This window comes from Pseudopipra pipra, chromosome 1 (assembly GCF_036250125.1).
Source record: "Pseudopipra pipra isolate bDixPip1 chromosome 1, bDixPip1.hap1, whole genome shotgun sequence".
Taxonomy (NCBI): domain Eukaryota; kingdom Metazoa; phylum Chordata; class Aves; order Passeriformes; family Pipridae; genus Pseudopipra; species Pseudopipra pipra.
This window is the reverse complement of record NC_087549.1, coordinates 137077801-137096736: the sequence shown is the minus strand read 5'-3', so window position 1 is coordinate 137096736 and position 18936 is coordinate 137077801. Positions and strand designations below refer to the sequence as shown.

General features: G+C 36.7%; 1 protein-coding gene across 1 annotated transcript in view; it reads left to right on the top strand.

The window, feature by feature from the left end:
* The window catches only part of DNAJC1 (DnaJ heat shock protein family (Hsp40) member C1), a 107470-nt gene that overhangs the window by 23231 nt on the left and 65303 nt on the right, over positions 1-18936 (top strand). The window contains exons 2-3 of the mRNA XM_064635149.1: positions 14342-14443; positions 15203-15249. Of these exons, the coding sequence (XP_064491219.1) occupies positions 14342-14443; positions 15203-15249 (149 nt within the window). The remainder of the gene's footprint in view (positions 1-14341; positions 14444-15202; positions 15250-18936) is intronic.

Below are 18936 nucleotides of genomic sequence, written 5' to 3'. Positions count from 1 at the left end.
TCAGGGAGAGATCTGGCCCCAGTGCAGCTTCAGGCTTATGTATTGAAAGAGACTGTTGTCTGTAAAAACTGTTTAACCTGTAGATGTTGAGGGTATGTAGAGAGTGGGGGAGAAGATTGCAGGGGGGGGTAGGGGAAATGGTTTCATGGGTAAGCTAGTCAGACGAAAAGCGCCCTTGAGGATTGAATTCTGTTCCTCTCTCTGCCACAGAATTCCTGTGTGATGCTAGGCAAGTCGTTTAAACGAAACTTTTCCCAAGTGGTGACTAATTGATTTGAGTGCTCTGCAATTCTGGTTGCATAATTTGAGATACTAGGGGCTTATATGCAGAAATGCTGAGGGTTTGCAGCTGCAGCTGAAGTCGATTAAAGTCTGTGCCCTGAATGTATGAAATGTAGTTTGATACTGAGCACTTGGAAAAATCATATCTGAGATAAAATTAGCATCTGAGATTACTGAAGATTTTACCTTAATCTGTGCCTCATTTTACAATATATGAAAAAGGCAAGTACTGTACACTTGTCTCTTAAGATACTACAATGGTAAATAATATTGATGAACTCTGATGCCATTGTGATGGGCTACAAAACAAAAATAACCACGGCCTCCAAACGTATTTGAACAGCAAGCAGCTAAGACCAGATGAGGCCACAAATGAAAAAATGCATGGAGAAAAATCCTGAATAGCTGCTCACTGGGTAAGCAGTCATCTGTGTTGCATAAAGACAGGGTGGCAGGAGTAATGACGACAGATTGTAGTTCCTTTTCAGGGAACTACTCAGTTCTTCCCAAATCCCCTTTACTGGTTCAGAATATTCATTTTTGTATGTAGCATCTTTATCATATTTCTGTTATCCCCGAATTTTAAAACTGTAAATTTATATTTTAGATTGAATTAAACTTGAATTATGCTCAAATTAATCTCTTAGCTTTTAGCAATCTCGTTATTTTTTAACAATACCTTCTCTTGTTACTTAAAAAATAAGTTGCACCCTTTCTCCTGATTCAAAGAATAAAAATAGGAACTTGACCAAAAATTTTTATCCTTTTGGTCTGTTTGTCAGAAGTGTGCTCCTTGTTAACATTGCCACAGGATATACAGCTTCCACTGCTGGCATCTGCCTAAAGTTGGCTCAGGGTGGGAGTAATTCGAAGGTGGGAGCAGATTAATTTTAGTCCCCTTCTTCCTTTCTTCCTGCTTCCTGGTTTCTTCACCGTGCAGTAAATATTTCTTTTATTTTGTCCAGCAGTACTTACTGTGACTGATTTTTTCAGAAATAGTTTTGCAGTATTTCTGCCACCACTGTTTTGTGTTTGGGTTTTCTTCCTTCCCTGAAAGATAAGTTATGAGAAGAAGAAATTGCGTCTGATGGGAAAAAACCTTCTGTGGATTAGATTCCATGGCTGGGGTTATGAGACAGAGGAAATGCAGCTTTGGCAGCTCACAGGACTGTCAGTAACAGAATGTTTATTTCTAGTAGCTTGTGGACTTGCAGTCTCAGTCCTTTCCTCTCCACCTGTGTCAAAAGTTACCTACTGATTATATTCTTGCTTGTATGTTGACCTTTCTTTTAATCTTGATTTTATAACTTGAAAACCTGGGAGAGAACCCATGTTAGGGATTTATCCTTGCTTCTTTTAAGTCCTGTGATCACAAAACTTTTCCTGTAGCTTATGCATTTGAAATATTCTACATTTGCCAGTGTTTCTACTTGAGGCAGTAGGACCAGTTTTATCTCCCAACTTTCACTGTTGTCTTTGACGCTGATAATCCTGTAATCCCGTGTTGAGAGGCAGGTAAATGAATGGGTAATAGCCACTATCTTCTGCAGTCAGTTGTCTGAAATAAGACTTCTGGTAGCATAGTTAATGGGATGTAACCTGTGCCAAGTTTTTATTGCTGCTCACTCAGCTGCTGATTCTTCTTTTCCACAAGCATAGCAAAAGGCATACTTCTCCTCTTTATTTTGGTCGCGTTGCCTTTTGCAGTGTTTGTCTTGCTACCAGCTCTGCTCACCCAACTTTGTAGTCCCTGCAGTTGGCTATTGCTCTCTGTCCTGCTGGGTAATGCTTCCAGACTGAGGAGCTATCCTTAAAATACAGGTGTCAGAGGAAAAGTCCTCTGATCTGTTACTTCTGCTTATGATGATGGGGAAATGAAAATAGGGATGGAGGAAGCAAGAGATTTCTTTAGTTGTCCAGTTTCAATTCTGCTGTTAAGACTTGAGAATAGGCCTCTATGGGTGGATGACAGCTGCCTTTTAGTATCAGTGGCTGAAAAACTGGCCTTACATTTGCCCCTTTACTTACTTTTCTCTCAGGATCAGGGAGTATTTCCTACTCTGTTTCACTCGTGACTTCAGGGGCAATATTGGGTAAGAGCTATTATTGTGCCTTTCTCAGTCCTCTGATTGTGCTGATGGGCTACTTAGCTTCTCAGCAAAACAGGCTTGTTTTTGCTGAGTTATTTTTATGTACAAAGAGAGAAGCAGGCACATACGTGTGTTTGATACTCGCTGCCTTTTGTTGTGACGAGGTTGTTGGGTGTTACACTCAGCTAACTGAAGAACGCTTAAAGTAGATTGGGAGAAGTGTTTCCTTTGTGCTCATCTTCTCAGCTCTTCTTCCTTGTGCAGACCTGCCTTCTGTCTCTTCTAGATTTGTCTCGATTTCACAGCATCTGGTTCAGCTCCAGCCTTGCTGTGGATATTGCTGTGAGAGCAGAAGCTCAGCTCATCCCAGCTGCTGCTTGGGCTGCATCTGCAGGGAAATGCCCTATGGTGAGGGTTTCCCAGTTTGGGTAGGGTCTGTCTTCTGCTCTTCTTTCAGCTCTTGCAGGCCACGAGTGGATGCAACTTATGGATCAGCATGAATTACTCCCCTTCTTCCCTGATGCAAAAGATGCCTCCAATATAGTACTGGAAGAGAGAAGCAGTAAGTGCTTGCAGGGAGAGGCTTTATGAAAAGCAGAGAAGTGATCTTTCTGCCCCTCACTTCGGCCTGGGTGGTTCAGTTAAAACATTTTAATTTGAGAAACATAAAGGGCAATTCAGGGAACAGCGTGCCACTGTGTGTAACAGTATCTGCCCACAGCTGCCATAAATCTTGAGAGGTAATTATCTTCCTTAAGGATTATTTGGCTCATTCTCACTAGAAATAATGTCAGATAAGCATTTTTAGAGACCATAATAGCAATTTTCCATACAAAATTGCTAGTGAATGGGAAGGGCTGTCTTCAAGTCAGTTCCATCACAAGTCATTGCATATATGTGGCTTTTAAAATATGGATATGATTTTTAATTTTTAAGTTTATTTAGCTTTCAGTTGCTTATAAGTTATTTGTCTGTGTGAATTCTAATTAATGGTTCATAGTGCTAAACTTGATTTCTTAATCCGAGTACATTTGGACATCGGCTGCCTAATTTATGACTCATACAGATTCTGGCAGATTTTATCAATTGTCTTTTGAGATGATAGTGTCCTCTGCCTTCTGCCCTGGCCCTTGATCAGATTTGCAGTGTTTTGTGCCATCAAGCTGTGAACTGAAGTGGCCTGACAGTGCTCCTGCTTTCAGTTTATTTTGTTAGGACTGGTTTAGCAAAGTGGTGGGCCATAGCAATAGTAATCTGTTAAAGCTTATTGGAGTTTAACTGAGCTGCTTTTCAGGGTTTAGGCTGGGATGTGTCCTACATGCAGAAATTTTGCTGATGCTGGCATCTGAACTACGGAGAGCGATGGAGGGCATTCCTGCATTCTTTCAAGGAGGCTATGTACTAACTCAGCAGTGAATTACTATATAGGTAGTGGCATGTTACAACCTCCCTGAGGTCTTCTGGGTCCCGAGGTAGTAATAGCTCATTAAAATGGTAGTTAATGAGTATAAAGGGATCATTATATGACTCTCCTACATGACGGGTTGGGCTAAATCCTAACTAGTTCAGTAGAAGGTATTCTAAATAACGAAGGAAAGAATTGGATAAATGCTGCTGGTAGTTTTTTATAAACCTAGCGTTTAAGGCAATGCTTTTGAAAAAATACTCATAGAAATACATTTTGAATAAATATATACAGATTCATTAATGTATTTTAGAGCTTTCAGAGGTATTAATATCCCATATAATCTCAAAGTTACCTTAACATAGTCTGCAGCATCTTTGGCTAAAAATATGCAGTGTTTTGCCTCTTCTGATCAGTTGGGTTTGAAGTTTAAAAAAAAAATATTTTCCCTCATAACTCCTTACATTTGGTGGATTTTTAAGATTTCAAGATTCATAGACATTTTCTGCTCTATATGCCAAAAATAAAAGGTGGAACATTTTGTGGGAGGAGGAGAGTGACATTTCCCTAATATGGTTTTGTTCATGGAAAACATAAGCACCTCGTACATAAGATTATATTTTTTATGCCTTTCATTTAACTGGTTATTTTCTGGAGAAAGATATTAAGAATTTATTCAAGCTTAACAATGTGAATTTTGTAGCAGGGAGATGAAAACCTTCTCAATCTCAGTAAATGCTTCATGTCTTCTTTCAGGCTCTAGAAGGACAAAGAAATTAAAGACTGCGGGCTCAGGTACACTTAGATCTCACAGCTCAAGTTCAGTGAACAGGGCTGTTTCTGAATGTCCTTTACCTAAGGAAAATAACATTGCTTCTACAAAATGAGCCCTTCAGAAATATCATAGCATGGTACAGAAGCTAGGTAAACAATAGGAAAAGGAGGGTGGAAGCAGATACAAAATATATTCAACGAAAGTGTATAAATATATTGTAAACATATATAATATGTATATGATTTTGAGAGAGGTGTTCCTGTTTTCTGTCTTAACTGCTGTGCATGGATATGGTTTACTACAGTGGCTCTACCATATTCTCATTTAGGTGGTTTTGTTGCAGGCATTAAGTATATATTTATAATAAACCAAATACATTTTTAAGGGAATAGTTTAATTTAAAAAAAGTTGTAGTTGTAAAAGTTTCTGCCTGCTTTTCTTGTTCAGTTTAGCCCTTATTTTCATTTGACATTGTCAAGGAACCTTGCTGATCATATCTGCTTTATATTACCATCTTTCAAGGTTAAAGCTGATAACGGATGGAGAAAGTATTCTAAACTCAAATTATGTGGGTGCCTTATTAGTGATCACCTACTACAGGATGACTTTCTTATGTCAGAGCAACTACTGTGTAATAGGAAAAATAAGCCCAATGCCTAGCAGTCCAAGTCATGGAGCGAGGTCCCACGGGACTTCATAGCAAAGAGGTGTTTCCTGCTGCCCCTTTATACTCGCCACTCCTTTCGAAGCCCTTTTAGGTTTTGTGAAAATCTCGTCTACTCTTTCTTCCAGCATGAGCATCTGTCACCTTCAGTGTGACAAGAATACTGTCTTTCAGCCAGGACCTTTTAAACCACATAAACAGATGCAGTAAATCCAGTTGGAATATTTTGAGAGTAATTATTAAATTGATCATCAAAAGGATATTTAAATTCTAAAATATAGGAATGTTAGTGACCTACTGTACCCTGCTGTGACAGAGCTGGTTAAATCTAAGTCACGCCTGATATATGTATGCAAGACCTGCTTGTAAAGGAGACTTCATCAATCTGTTCCACTGATATGCTAGTGATGCTTCTAGGAGGTTTTCCTGGTATCTAACTTGGATCTTCCTGTGCTGCTATCTAACTCATAGTGCTTAGCCCTGGTAGATCAGACAGGGCAATTATTCAAGTTTTTCTTTAAAGCTACCTTTTACATATTTGAAGATGTTATGTCCTGGTGTCAGCTACCTTTTCTTTAGGCTTAAGTTACTCTCGTTCTTTCAGTTTCTCTGAACAAGTCACTGTTTTTTTTTCTCCTAGACCCCCTCTTAGTAAGATTTTTTTTGTTTCTTATCTGAGCAGGCTTATAGCTCTCTCTAGTCACATTGTTTGAACTGGCCACGACAATCTGCTGAGGTCTTACAATTGCTGCGTGACATGGCACGGCCGCTCGCTGCCATGCTGCTCGTGTCACGGCGCTGTGCTGCACCGACAGGCAGCACCATGCCACTGACTCATGCTCAGCTTGTGATTTACTGATTGTTTCTGCCTAAATGCTTTTTTCTATCCTGTGTTTGTGTAGTTGATGAATTCTGTCCAGATGTAGACCATTAGTCTTTCACTTAGGAAATAATGTCATATTTTTCTTAGAGCAGTTCTCCATTTTGTCCAGATCTTTTAAAATTCTAGTTCTCTTTGACTGCATCTTGTAAGTTTTCCAGGTTAATGTTAACGACCAGATTAAACAGGAGTCTATAATTCAGCTTGCTGGCTAAAATACTGAGTGTGGTCTTGGGGCAAACCTCATAAAATTCTGTTTGATACACCTTTTCATTTTTGACAGTTAGAGCCTTTAACTATTCAAGGTATTATTTATTTCCACTTTGTCTTGCACCTGTAAGAGAAGCTTTGTGATATCCATGTTTTTGTAATTTGTTTAAAAAAAGGTTGTACATTAAAAACATTACTTAAGTCACATATAAAAACGATCACTCTGTTCTTTCCAAGCTTATTTAACTGTGTTCTTAAAATATTTTAAGAAGTTAAGCAGTAATTACAAATATAAATTAGGGCATTATATAAGTATTAAGTGCTGCTGGAAAGATAAGCTTGTTTACACCTTGTTTTGAAATTAGCATGTGTATATGTATAAAAATATGTAAGGTGGATGTGTGTGGGTGTATGGGCATATATATATTGGTGTCTTTAGCTGCTGATAGGGCTGAGGAAGTTGCTAATAAATAGTTAATGTTTATTCTGGAAGTTGATGCCTGTGGGGATTATTCACCCTGTAAATGTTGTGTTGATGCATAAGATAACAGGTAGATTTTTGAAAACTTCTGTGCTGGAGGTAATTGTGCTCTGTTGGCTTCTTGTATGGCTTTATAATATATTCAGTTATATGTCCTATATCCTGTCTCGAGTGCCCTTTCCTCATTTTTTGGATGTCACAAGGGAGAGTAATAAACACCTTTAAAAAATATGAAAAGTTTTAGCAATTAAAGATGTAGTCACAGAAGTGACAGTAACCATTCAGGTGACGCAGGAATTCAGTAATTAGTAGCTCAAGCAATTTTTGGGGGCTTTAGTTTACTTATTTATTTAGATATTTGTTTTTTGTTAAAACCTAAATCTGTGGTCATTAGAAATCTCACTCCAAAAACTACCCTTAAAGAGATCTAGGAAGCAGTTATTTGAAAAGATGGCTTGCTGTGTCAGAGCATATGAGTCAGTAACGTCAGTTGTGGTGGAAGCGTGGAATGAGAACAGGAATAGCAGGAGGAGGAAGGGGTAAAGGTCTGGTATGGATATAGCCTTGCTGATTTTCTGATTTCCTTTAATTCCTTACCCTTTGAAAAGAAGTTGGAAACATTCTAAAGCAGAAGTGTAGCAAGAAAACTATATAAACAATAAAATAGTATATTTTTGGCATTACATTGTGGGAAGGGTCAGAACTTGTCTGATCCAACACCCCAAAATTTTTGCTGCCTTATGCTGGTGCTCCACAGTGGTGAGTGTGGACTGCACGCAGCTGTCCTTGGGTGTAGCGTCACCTCTCTTGTCAATCCAGAGGCTGTGTTATCTAGCAGCAAAAGCATTGAGCAAGAAATGCACTGTAGGAGACTCTACATTTTGCTTTCTCTGCCAACCTGGACTGTAAGAGCAGTGGTCTTTCTTTGTAGCAATTTAGTTTCTGTGAATATGTTGCACAGGACTGGGAGGTTTGTAGGTGATGTTTTTATCTGAGAGCGGTAGACTGGAACTCTCTGATACAATAGGCAGATTTTTAAGATAACTCCCTAGAAACAACTTTCTTAAGCCTATAAGGTAATACATACAGATATATATATAAATATATATAACTATATTATAAAAATATATATAACACATGTAAATATGTAAACAATAAATTACATATATGAAATAGAATAAAAATAAGTATGTAATAGTGTTTGTGGAAAAAGATGTGAAATAAATAAAAAAACTCTACTCATTCCTTCCTTTTGAACTACCAGAATAGAAAACTAAGTGGAAATAAAATATAACAGTAGGCAGGATTTTGAATTAGTTAGTGTTGGCTTGAGTAATGTCCTCAGCTGTTGTTTCACAGGTTCTATCCATTGTGATTTTGGAGAGTAATTTTAAAAATTTTGAGAGTTGATGAGTGTTCTCTGCATCTCAGAGACAAAGCTTATGTTAAAACATAACTTATGGTTGTACATGACAGTGTTCTCTTGGCAATCAAATTTTTCCTAAGTAATCAGTATCTGAAAAAAATGTAAAAGCATGAAATAGTTTCAATGAAGAAAAAAATTATGTATAAATACTGTTGTTCAAATTGGTCAAGAAAACCTAAGCCCATGTAATTGTGCACATGTGCTGAGGAGAACACTTTTTTGGTTTCTCAAGCATGAGGCAGCAGAATTTTCATTCATTTGGCATGCTAGACTGAAAAGAGTCGTCTTTCATTTGACACACTCCCCTGGAAACAAACATGCCAGGGAAGGGATTGTGCCAGTTATCAGAAGCTCACAGGAATACATTGTACTGGTTTGTATTCATTTTCATTTCATGACTTGCTTTAAAACTTAGCAAATAAAAAAGCATTAAAACACCTTTTTAGCATTATTTTTAGTTCCTATGTATTTCCCTGCTGTGCTGTTATTCAGTTTAAATCAATGGAATGTTGTGAGACACATGGCTGGGTTTGCAGCAGAGCAGATCTCTCCTCCTGCCTGCGTATGTTCAGGGCATTCATCTGTAGACAAGCAGCAAATTCGAGTTTAACTTATTTTACATCCCTGGAAAAGATGAGTGTCTTAGAAAGAAGTTGGATAAAATAAAGGGTCATTGAACAAAGGTTATGCGGTGAGAAATTTAAACCAAAACTCAGCTGGTATCTATTAACTATGAAAGTTCACAGATAATGCTTGGTCTTCTGGGAGACACTTGTTTTCCTTTCCTAGAGTCTTTTATACATATATCTATATAACCTATATATATTCTTCGGGATTGCCAGCAGGTCCTTCCCACCTCTGGAATTTTCTACAAGATTCTATTTCCCTCATAAATGTTTTTCCAAGTGCAGACTTGGCAAACTCAGGTGTACTTCTTGGAACTAATCTGATCATGGGAGATTAAATTAGGACCAGGTTGAAGTGAACATGTGTGATGGGAATCCGGGAGTGGTATTGAAGAGGTGTGTGTCAGCCTGTGCTGAACCAGCGCGAGGGGAAGAATCAGGCTGGAAGAAGGGTCACCCCCATATGGTTTCCATCCTAAGAATTACCTAGAGAAGGGTTGTGGAGCAACAGTGGTCACTGTTCTGTCCCCATATGAGAATGAGACACAAAGGAGGGGATCACATGGAGTTCCTTGATGCTGCTTAAGGAATGAGGACAGGGGATATTTAATTGTTGACCTACAGTCATGTTTGCTTGTTCTCTAACACTTAGGGATATTAGTTTTCTGTGGACTTCACGTGAAGACAAACAGGTAGAAAGTAGCAGTGTTGACACAGTGTTTAATAGACGGTGGCAGCTTCCGTCTAGTATCTGCCCCTGCTTGTCTGTGAATTCTGTGGGACAGCCTGTGCATCCTGCAGTTTCAAATCACGGAAGAAAAATATGTGATGGTGAATTTGCAAAGCTTAGTTTCTGTTTCTTTTTCTGTACCATTCTTCTTCAACTTGTATGCCTGATGGTTACCAGAAAGAAAGTAGTGGCTTATACCCCTTCTTCTACACAAAAGTACTGAATGAAATAGTTTTGTTGAAGAAACCATATACATTTGAATGCTCAAAAAAAAAAATAAATCCAAACACAAGAGTTATATAACTTTGATTTATAATTTGGGAAGGCTAAAGAAGGCCTCATGAGGGCCTGCCTGCACTGAAGTTACTTACAGGTTTGCACTTGAAATAGTAAGCTGGTGCTCTATACAACTGTCGCTTTTTGCAATATAGCTTCAGTAACGTGGCTGTGGAAAATTCTACAGTGGCATTCAGCAGCACTGTGATGAAATGGGTGCACTGATGTCTTTCTCCTTGCACCCATTAACTAGTGATTGGACCAACTGCAAGTGAGTAGAAATGTGATTTCTATCTGCAGTCTTGTTTCCTGGGCCACGTGCCTTTCCATTGCTAATAAAGATACTGCCACCTATTTGAAGACATTGGCAGGCATATTTAAAACCCAAGATGAATTGAACACATTTACTGCATTAGAAGCAGTTGCTAAATTGTAAGTAACTAAGTCTTGTTGTATAACTGCATTGCACTCAAGGGAACAATTTAGATTTTGAATTGTGTATGTTGGTAAGTGAAAACTATGTAGACATTGATTATTTTTTCCCCTTGACCTAATCACTGTTTGCCTATGGCAATATCTGATATGTTATGTGTTCACCAAAATTGTCTTGGGACCACAATGAGGCTTTTTTTTTTAGCTTCATTAGTAATCATAGTTACATTAGGAATAGAAGGCAGTGGAACAGTATACTTGTACTGTGTACGACACCAGTTATTCTGTTTATTGTAAAGATGGAAGTGAAGTCTGTAGTGGGAATCTGAATTTGTATAGACAGAGGAGGAGACCAGATTTGAATCTGTGCATTTTCAGCAATAATTTAATTTTAAAAGAATGGAAGGCAAATGGCTATTTAGATTTTTTTTTTGGGGGGGGGTGGTGAAAAAAATCCTTTCTGTGTTTCTGTGTATGTATTTATAGTGTAATGATAGAACTTATCTTGGTAAGACTAGAGAGTATGAAAAGGATGCTGAGTAAAATAAAATTTAGTAATGTATTTTTCATTGTCTGAATTAAACAAGCTGCCAAAAGTAGATGTCATAAATAGTGAGAAGAATGTTTCCTCTTCTCCCCCACCCTTTGAATATGACATGTACTGTCCTTGAGGCAAAAATCTATAAGTCCAACAGAGAACTTTAAGAAATGTGTTTAACTTTTAACATTCTGTTGATTCCTTCAAATGGTGACTTTGTGTGTTAAAACACTGGTTTGTAGTGTAAGGGATTATATGAAAAAATGTAGAAGATTGAACTTTTAACTTCTACCTAGAGGTCATGTGACTAGACACATGGATACTCTGACTGTTCAATAGAGTGTTAAGAATTTAAAAATTCCCACGTGAATACTTGCATATTTGCATGCATAAGAGGCCAGACTGTGGCCTACCTAAATACAGACTTGCAGTTTGGTATTTCTGAGAAGTAATTCTAGCCCAAAACAAAGAGATGTTTAAGCTTGGAAATATGATGGCACGATATTGCTTTGGAAGGATAGATATGTGAAATAGGGTGATTTGTGAGATGTTTGTATCCACATGAGGGAGACACTGTGACAGGCTCATTTGCCTTAATTGGTGGCAAAATCTGCCAACCTGAAGCAGTGTTGGAGAACTCAGTGAATGCACTTGATATCTATAACATTACCAGCTCCTTCTGCTGTTAAATGAGGTGCCTAATACAGGTTTTATTTTTCCCTCCCTAGATGTAACTGAGATCAAGGTTTCTAAATTCTAAATGAAGCCATCCAACATGTTCCCTGAGCTTTTTCTTTAAAGCAAACAAAACTTTAGTGTGATCATGGCTTTCTGTAGTCTTTGGACTTCTGCCCTAATATGTAAAATAATGTCTTAGTCTGCAGAAAACTCTTAACTCTGTGTTTTGTTGCTCAGCCTTTCTGAAGATGTTACTGAAGGTGGCCAACAGAGCCAGGTAGCAATAAATGATGGTCCCTTAGAACGGATGATTTCAGGTGGGAGATGCTTCTTCATTAGTTTGAAAATAATCATTCTTTTTAGCTTATTTAGAGTCCTACATTGCTAGGAAGTCCTGTAGTGATGAGAGGCTTTTCTCAAAAACCAACCATTTTTGCCGAGGGCAGGTCCTAGAGGATGTGGAACCTTGCCTGAAGATGCCTAACATTACCCGTAGGTAGCATTAATTAGGAAAATGTTTGGAACATACAGCATTCCCCAGTGTTGTGTTGGGTGGTGTTGTGAAAGGTTACTTACTGCTTTAGAAATTCCTATGTGCCAGTTGTAATGAAATAATTTACAGTAACATCCCATATTTAATTATCTATTGATACTATTGTACCCTCTTCAACCTTTTAGGGGCTTAATTACAATCAGCTGATATGGTGATAAAGATCACTTTCATGGTTTAGCTAAAACCATGGCCAGTAAACTATTTCCTGTCTTTTATTTGATACAGTAGTGTTTGAATAATTATATTTTGTTTGAAGACAAGCCCATGTTGTTTATGAAGTGGCTGACTGGGTTGGTAGATGAGGGGAAACAAAACAATCTCTATATTATTTCTGGTAGCTAAGATGAACAATCTGTTTTTGTGAATTTATACATTTCTGATTCAACTTCTCAAGGTGAAGCAACATAAATATTTAAGCAACTTGATTATTTCAGAGTTGTCTTGGGATCTCTTGCTTTGCTTAAGCATTAAATATATAAACTACCTTTTGTCTTGATCTTTTACACAAATAATCCTTCTGCTCCCCAATAAAACTAAGGTTTAAATTCTTCAGATACAGCTGAAAACACAGTAACTTTTTTTACTTGTGTGATGTTCGAAGTAATTGGAAGAGCACTGTGGGACAGCTTGTGAGTGCTCCAAAAAGAATACCAAGCATCTAAGTGTGTGGTAGAAAAGTAATAAACTGTAGTTGTTTATCCCAGGTACATGGTCCAGAGGCACTCATTTGTTGAGGTTATCATGGTCTCAATCCCTAGTTTTTAAAAGATATTTTTACATGGCATTTTCACATTTATTTTGTGTAATTCTATTAAATCTACGTCTCAAGAATTTAATGTTTCTTTGAGCTTAGAATAGATGTTTAGTCACTGTCTCTTCCTTCCCCTTAACTGAAAGTTAAAAATAAACCTATAAAACAATGGCAATGTGAAACAACTCATTGGCAGTAATCAAGCTGGAAGCAAGCTGGTACTTCAGCGAGGAATTCTGCTTTGGTGTGCACATGCCTTAGAAGTAGCTGCTGAAAACGGAAAAATTAAAAAATGCATATGTGGTCTTTTCAGGAAAAATCTTTTGAGTAATAAAAGCACCTTCCTTTGACAGACAAGAGACTATGGACACTCCGGTCTTGTGTTAGGGGATAATATCAACTTCCTTAAAATATAATTTCAGAGCTGAGTTTTTCAAATTCTGCATTTTCCTCTGTTTTTCTCCTTCCCCTCATTCAGTCTTTATTATTCACTCTGGGCCCAAACTTGTATACAGCATTGTAATAGCCTGATGTTATAAAACCGAAAATTTTAAAATGAAAATAATGATTTGTAATAAAAAGCCTGACAGACTAATTACAGTATTGCATTAATTATTATCTTGTTTCAGCTCTGTTCCACAGCTAATTCAGATCTGGGTTTCGTTGTTTTTTTAATCCCTATTGACACTGTAATTTTGAGAGAGTGACTATACTTGGGAACAATATAAATAAAATCAAGAAATAAAAATTGTCAGATAAACAGTTCATTTCTAAAATGTTGCCTCAGACATGTAATGCTTTGTGGATCTTCTGGTGAGGGTAACACCTATATAATATAGAATACAACTCTGAATATCTTTGTTTCTGGATATCTTTATAGCATATACTAAATAGCAGTCATTAATCCAGAAACTTGATTTGTGCAGCTAAGTTGGTATATCATTTTACATTTTGAGTTTTATTTTTTCTCCTAAAATGTGTGGAGTTCTTATAATGGTTAAGGTTCAGATTGATGTCAGTGCTACAGTATAGCTCCAAGACCACAATTTGAAGCTACTTTAGAAAAATGCAGTTCTTTAGACATACTGAAGCTGAAGTTGAATGGAAGTCCTATTAGGAGTGAATTGCACGTAAATATTAATAAGGGAAGAGTTCTTAACAAGTCCTGAGTTTGGGAAATTGAGCATGATAATTTGCTGAAATTACGTCTGTCTTGAAGATATGCAGATACAATAATTTTCAGTTTTCATTTGAACTTTTAAATGGTGCAGAAGGTGCCTGGGTTAGGTTTTAAGCAAGAAAGTGTTTGGAAGTATTGGCAAATGTCGTTGTAATGGATGTATGGTAATGAAGGGAGTTACAATGAAAGACGAATTGGACTGAATGACTGTTAAGTCATTTAGGGTGAGGTGGTTGCAGTTTTGGTTGTTAGATGTCTCAAAGTGTGTTTCCTTAGTTCCTGCACTTGGTTGGCTGTCTTCAGATCTTAAGAAGGTTCAGGGAATCAGTTTCTGACAAATTGCTTTGTTTTCCTTTTTTTTCAGGATGCTTCATCTGCAGACATTCGGAAAGCATATCGAAAACTTTCGCTGGTTTTACACCCAGATAAGAATAAAGATGAAAATGCGGAAACACAGTTTAGGCAAGTAAGTGCATTGTGTGGCAATAGAAGTTTTAGGGCAAATAGAATCAAATTTTTTTTTATGATGTTGTCATTTTAGTAAGAATAATGGTACACCTTTGAAATGAATAAGTTAAACATTGAATTACACTTCCCCTGATGTAGCTAGGCTAAACCCAAATACGCTTTTTTGGAATTAACTTGTTGAATAGCCTGGATTTAGTATTTACCTGTATATTAAAAATAATTTGAACATAATACTTATACTCTTAGGAGGAAAATATGTTTTGCACTTTCAAAAGCAGTGTGGAAAATTTCTAATCAATTCTCAACACAAGACCTGGGTAGGCATAATTTAATGAAAATTATTTGTTTTAATTATTTAATTTTCAGTCTTTGAATCTTTATAGAAACAACGTGGCTTTGTAATGTAGCTCTGATGACTAAATACAGCCTACTTAATTTCACTGAGCTCTTTAGGATGAAACAAGTGATACCTATTTTTAAGATGTAACTGAAACAAGACTCAGTTTGACAGATGTGAGGAGGGTACAAAGTCTTGTGCAGGAGTTGCTTGTTTGTGTCTGATGACACTTTGTATATGAATATGTCACTGTTTGTTTTGCATATTGGGTTTGCTTCTTAGTCTTGTAGGGAAAAGTGAAAATTGGCAGAGGTCATTCGTTGGCAGATGTAAATATGATACTACTATTCAAACTTTATAAACTCAATCATAAAGTAAAGTCTTTCTGTGTGTTTGTTTTCTTTTTTTTGTTTGTTTTAGTTGGTGGCCATCTATGAGGTTTTAAAGGATGAAGAAAGGAGGCAGACGTAAGTTAAATTGCACAGGTTCTTAAATAAAGCATTCATACCAATGCTGTATTCAAGTCCTATTTGACTTAATTGTAACACATCAGATGATTTTTTTTTTTTCATAATTCGAGTTTGTAATTCCTAGGTAGATGTTTAATTAAAGATTGTATGTGGCTTAAAGGGAAAGGTGGTATTTTTTCATGATAGACTTTTTTTCTCCTTTAAAACTAGTATTTGAAAGAATTTTAAAAGCCAGCTGTTATTTCAAGCAATTTTTTAAATCTCTTAACAGTTTTTTTCTCAGTTGTGCCAATTATCATTGCTTATTTTATTAAAAACTGTGGTTAAAAATATTGGCCACCTATTCAACTGTCAGTCATACCTCCCTGTGTCAATACAAGGTTTGTTGCATGATATTTAGGGGTTTTTTTCCAGTGTATGTCATCTTCAGCATTGTTTTCTGTTGCTTAGTTCATAGGGGTTTTTTCTTTCAGATGTATTATCTCTAATATTATAAACTTTGATGTATGTAGCATATTTTTTTTAATAAATGCTAGTTGTCCTTGCTACTTCAGGAGCAGTTCCAACAGAACCTGAAGGGGATAGGATAAAGAACTGAAAACCTGGGGCTGATCTGCTTTCTGGAAGACTATTTTGAACTTTTTTTTTTTTTTAAACAAATAGGCATTTCAACCAATGATTACCAGGAGAACTGAGATATAAAAAGAGTTTTGCTTTTGGGTTGGAGTTTTAGTAAATCATCGTTCAGCTTACAAGTCTTCAACCAGAGTTTTATGAGACATTTCTTGAAGGGATTTTGGCTTTGTAGATGTCTTGGCAGGAGTCCGGGGTTTATACTACAGATTATGTACTTTGTTAATCCCCTCTTCAAGTGTCATGAAAATGTACTTCATAGAAGCACTTTTGGAAATTTGTATTTTTTTTTATTTCATCCCTCTAAAGAGAATTTCATTGTGAAGTTACACTTCAGGAAAGTTTAAAAAAAAAAATGTTAGGTAAGTGATTTCAGACCACTTGAAGTGAGTTATCCCCCAAATCTTCCCAACTTTTCGTTTGTAACATTGTTTACGTACACTTTGGGATATTGCCTCTCTGGAATTTAGCTCCATCATGGAACTTGCAGGAATTTCCTTGCAGCTGTAATAGAAGCTTTTTGCATGGAACTGTGATGCAGTAGTTTGTAAAAGTTGTGGTTTAAACCTTGCATACGTTACCAGCGTGACTAATGTACCCAACTACTCTTAATAAGTGCGGCAGTGATTACAAATGAGAAGTTAAAGCAGCAGTAGATTGTTCTAACTTAGATTGATTTAATTGTCAGTAACTTATTTTGTACATAGACAATGTCATATTTTTCTTGCACGATGTGGATATATGGTTGGTACTGATTCTATAGTTTAATAAATATAAATGTAGTGGATTAAATAGTGTTGCTGTCAGAGAATTTTCTGGAAACAATATACTGAGTTTAGAAATAACATGTTGAGCAGAACTATCTGGTCTTATTGCTCTGAGAAAACCTTTGTTGTTCCGGTTTATTGCATAGTCTAATGATAAACCCTGTTGAGCTCGTAAACAGAGGGTGGCCTGTCCTGTGTCCTGTAAGGCGTTGTTGTAGCACGTCTCTAATACAAGTCTTAAGTAAGTGTGGTAGGAGCTGCTCTCCCTGTAGTACAGTTTCTCTTGTAAGGTAATTCGAGGGTTTCTTGCAACTCTACAGCAAAGGGAAGTGGGGAGTTGTTGTTTTTTGGAATCTTTCTACTTTAGTTGTTGATATTTGCCTTTGCATTATGTGAGGTGATGGACCTAGCTGAAGAGGCTCGAAGTTTATTGTGATGCCCATGCACTGGGGAAAAACTATGCACCTTTGGTCTCTCAGGGCTTATTAACACAGTTTTATACTCATTCCAGAGACACTGTAACAAGGCTTTCTGCCAGATTTCTCTGGGTGTTTGTTTTCTTGAGGGTTTTTTTTTAAACCTGGCCTGAAGACCTGATGAGGATGAGATGGAAATTAGTTCTACTTCTTACAGGTTGGTGAGAAATTCTGGCAGTTGAGCTGTGAATTCACAATTAGGCACCTAAATGATTTGGAACATGGGGTTCCACCTCTGAGAGAAGAGTGAGCTGCAGGCTTCTGCTTCTGTAGTGAAGTTAGCTGTACCTGCCTCTCACTGTTCATCTCCAAAGTGATGTAATGCAGCATTGGTCCTGTGTGCACAGACACTGGAAGCAGCAAAGGCAGGAATAAGGTCTTAGGCTGTATGAGAGAGTGATGAACTCACTTTGAAACAATAAAACCTCTTCTCCGCATCTTGGCGAACGTCAAAGGTGTTGTTTGTGTGAGTAGAGAAACAGTGTTCTAAAAAGGTGGATCTGTTGGCCAGCTACATGTAATTATTTTTCTAAAACCATCAGTGTATTTTTACTTTATCTGGTGGCAGAAGCCTTTCTTAAAATGTTATATTTCGTCTACTGACAGTTACGGTACAGGGCTTTAAAATGTGGTTTGCTTTTTTGAGAAAGTTATAGTTGCTTGTGAGGTACACTAATATCAGTAGTAGTACTACAGAATATAGTAGTATTACGTGTTAGTACTTTTGTCATCACACTTGGAGTGATACATAATCAAAACATTCAAATATTCTAACAGTAAATGTATGTGCAGCTTTGTTTAATGTAGCACTGTTTAACATTAAACATCCATGCAGCAGAACACAAATTTTTGTTTTGTGTACACACTGTGTATTTTGCTAGAGTGTAAAATTCTACAAAGTTTATCTTTAGAGTATGTAGAGATAGATGCATTTATTGTTAAATCAATTTATTAGCCTTTGACTATTTTAATTTATGAAAAAATAGTCTTATGCACTTCTGTTAATTGTAATTAGGCAAAAATCTTAGATTTTATTTTCATTGTTTGTTACCATTTTAAGGAGCTTGTATTACTTACCAGGCCCATCCTCTGTAACAACGTGGGCTTGATTACAGCAAGCATTTGCAAAGGAATCAAGATATACTTGTTTAGAGTAAGAAAGGTGTTTATTTTAGTTCTCATTATAATTAAATGTCCGTATTCATAGGTATAAATTGTGCTAACTGACGCCACACTGGAATTCTTTGACAGCTTGAGGAAAAAAGGCACCCCCAAAATAAAAAGTACCAGTGCAGTCTTCCCGTAGTTCAGAATAGATCTCATTAATTCAAGGTTATAGTATATAAATGATATCAGATCTCTGAAATAATTTGAAATATGAAATGGAGTGGCTCTCTTAAAGGGAAAAGTAAATTGTAATTATATTGAAATAGGTGATACTGTAATTAGTTACTACAGTTAATGGATTTTTTTCTTGCAATGTAATTGATTCACAAGAGTTCTAAAAACTGTTTTGTGAAATTTTACAGAAGAAAGAAATTTTAATAGTCTTGCAATTTGTTACTTGTTATTTAGAAGACTAACAAGTCTTGTATAGAATCCTGAGTTTTAAAGTAAATATTCAACATACTTCTAAGTGGGGATTTGGTTTTGTCTTTTTGTTTTGTACGAGTGCTTTGGGGTTTTTGCAGCTTGTTGACTGGTACATTTCAGAGGTAACTGGTAGGCATACTCATGTGTAAAAAATTTGCCTTATTCTGTGTGCATATGTTTTAGGGAAAAATACTGCAGATATATATTTTCAGCTT